This window comes from Alligator sinensis, unplaced genomic scaffold (assembly GCF_000455745.1).
Source record: "Alligator sinensis unplaced genomic scaffold, ASM45574v1 scaffold123_2, whole genome shotgun sequence".
Taxonomy (NCBI): domain Eukaryota; kingdom Metazoa; phylum Chordata; order Crocodylia; family Alligatoridae; genus Alligator; species Alligator sinensis.
In genome coordinates, this window is record NW_005841917.1 from 2,878,919 (window position 1) to 2,880,667 (window position 1,749).

The 1,749-nt window shown below is 59.1% G+C and overlaps 1 protein-coding gene across 1 annotated transcript; it reads right to left on the reverse strand.

The window, feature by feature from the left end:
• Nucleotides 1–343: 343 nt before the first annotated feature.
• On the reverse strand, nt 344–823 carry FERD3L (Fer3 like bHLH transcription factor). The gene has a single exon (XM_006018936.1). The coding sequence runs from the start codon at nt 821–823 to the stop codon at nt 344–346; it is 480 nt and encodes a 159-aa protein (XP_006018998.1).
• Nucleotides 824–1,749: the final 926 nt, after the last annotated feature.

A 1,749-nucleotide genomic window follows, 5' to 3' on the forward strand; every position in this document is an offset into this window, starting at 1 on the left:
CTGCCGCCGTCCAATGAGACGTCTGAGTCCTTAGCTGCCGCTGGATACATGAGATGCCTTTATTTTCCCGTCTAAAACTCTGAGGATGTGTTTGATAAAGCGGTTCTAGCGCCGCAGTGTGGAGCACCCCCCCAGGCCCCGATGCAGCCATCAAGGTCTGGGGCCGGGTGGGAGCAGCGCACAGCTCGGCCCCTGCCCTCCCCCGAGTCATGTGCTACCCATCCTAGCCCTGGCAGCCGCGTGTCTAGACCTGGCGCCCGTGCCAGAGAGGCAGGAGCCCGGCGAGTAGGTGCCAGCCCCTCCCCGGCGCCCCGGGGCGGCTCGCCAGGCTGGGGACGCCCCTCTAGCTCGCCTCCTCCTGGCTGCAGCTGTCCAGCAGTTCCGTCATGAAGGAGATGTAGACGATGGCCAGGCGCAAGGTCTCTATCCTGGACAGCCTCTTCTCGTAGGCGAAGGTGGGCACCTTCTTCCTCAGCTCGTCAAAGGCTTCGTTGAGGTTGAACATCCTCTTCCTCTCCCTGATGTTGGCCGCCTGGCGCTGGGCGGAGGTGATGACCCGCTTTCGCTTGGGTCTGTCCAGGAGGGCCGTGGCCCCTCGCCTCTGCGCCTCCTCCTCCTCCTCCTCCTGGTCCCCATCCCCGAAGGTGCTCAGAGGCCGCCCCTGGCGCAGGGCCAGGGCTGTGTCCCCAAAGGGGGGCCCGGCGGCGAGCTCGTAGAGGTCCAGGCGGGCCGCGCCCCTGGGGGGGCCCGCGGGAGAGCTCAGCGACAGGTCGGCCACGAAGCCCAGCACCGAGGCTCCCACCAGCCCTTCCTGACGAGCCATTTTCTGGGTTCTGCTGCGGATGTCATCGGTTCTCCCCGGGCGCTCGAGGGCCGGGAGGAGGCTGGTTGACATCTCACTTCCCCGAGGGTAGCATCCCCGGGCGAACGGCGTTAAATATTTATAACCCAACAGATAACAGGATTAGCAGGACCAAAAAAGGGACGGCCGGGCACCGCTGCTCCTTAATGCTGATGAGAGGAGACAGGCTGCCCCTCGGGGACGCGTGGGTGTTGCAGCGAGAGAGACTCAATCCGGGCCGGGCGATCAAGGCCGGTTCCTTCCTGGCACCAGCCCCCGGCTCTTACCTGCTGAGCGCCTTTGTACCTCCTCGCACACCCGCAACCAAATGATTTTCAGGCTCTTGAAAGCCCGAGCAGCCAGGATTGTTCTCCTCTGAGCTAGTCCCGCTGCCTGCCTGAGATCTCTGAACCTGGCAAGCGAGGCTGCCAATTGATGTCAGACAAGTGCATGCATGCTTTTAATGATGTCCTGAAGAGGGGACCTGCATGCGGAGGGTCACCGGGGAATGTTTGCCCTGTATCCCAGTGCAATGGGAGCTGAATGACAGGCCCTCTATTAGCCTAAGTAAGCATGGTAGGGGACCCAGTATTGCATTCCCAATTGTAACTGTTGGAATCGTCCTCTTTTTTTTTTCTCTCCTTCAAATGGAGTTCAAACAACTCTCCAGCAGGGCAGTAAAACACTGCCTTGTAAAGCCCATTTTGTTTCAAGTGGTCTCAAAACGCTTGATGTGAAACGCTTTTCTGCACTTGAGAAGAAGATAGGCTTTTACTGCTTGCTTAATGCAGTCTGCTCCAACAATACCTCGGCTATTAGAGCCCTTCCCCTCGGTGCTTAAGTCAAGCTAAAGTAATTCACTGATAACAATAGGATTTGTTTTTTTCCTTCTAACCAGAGTCCTGCTG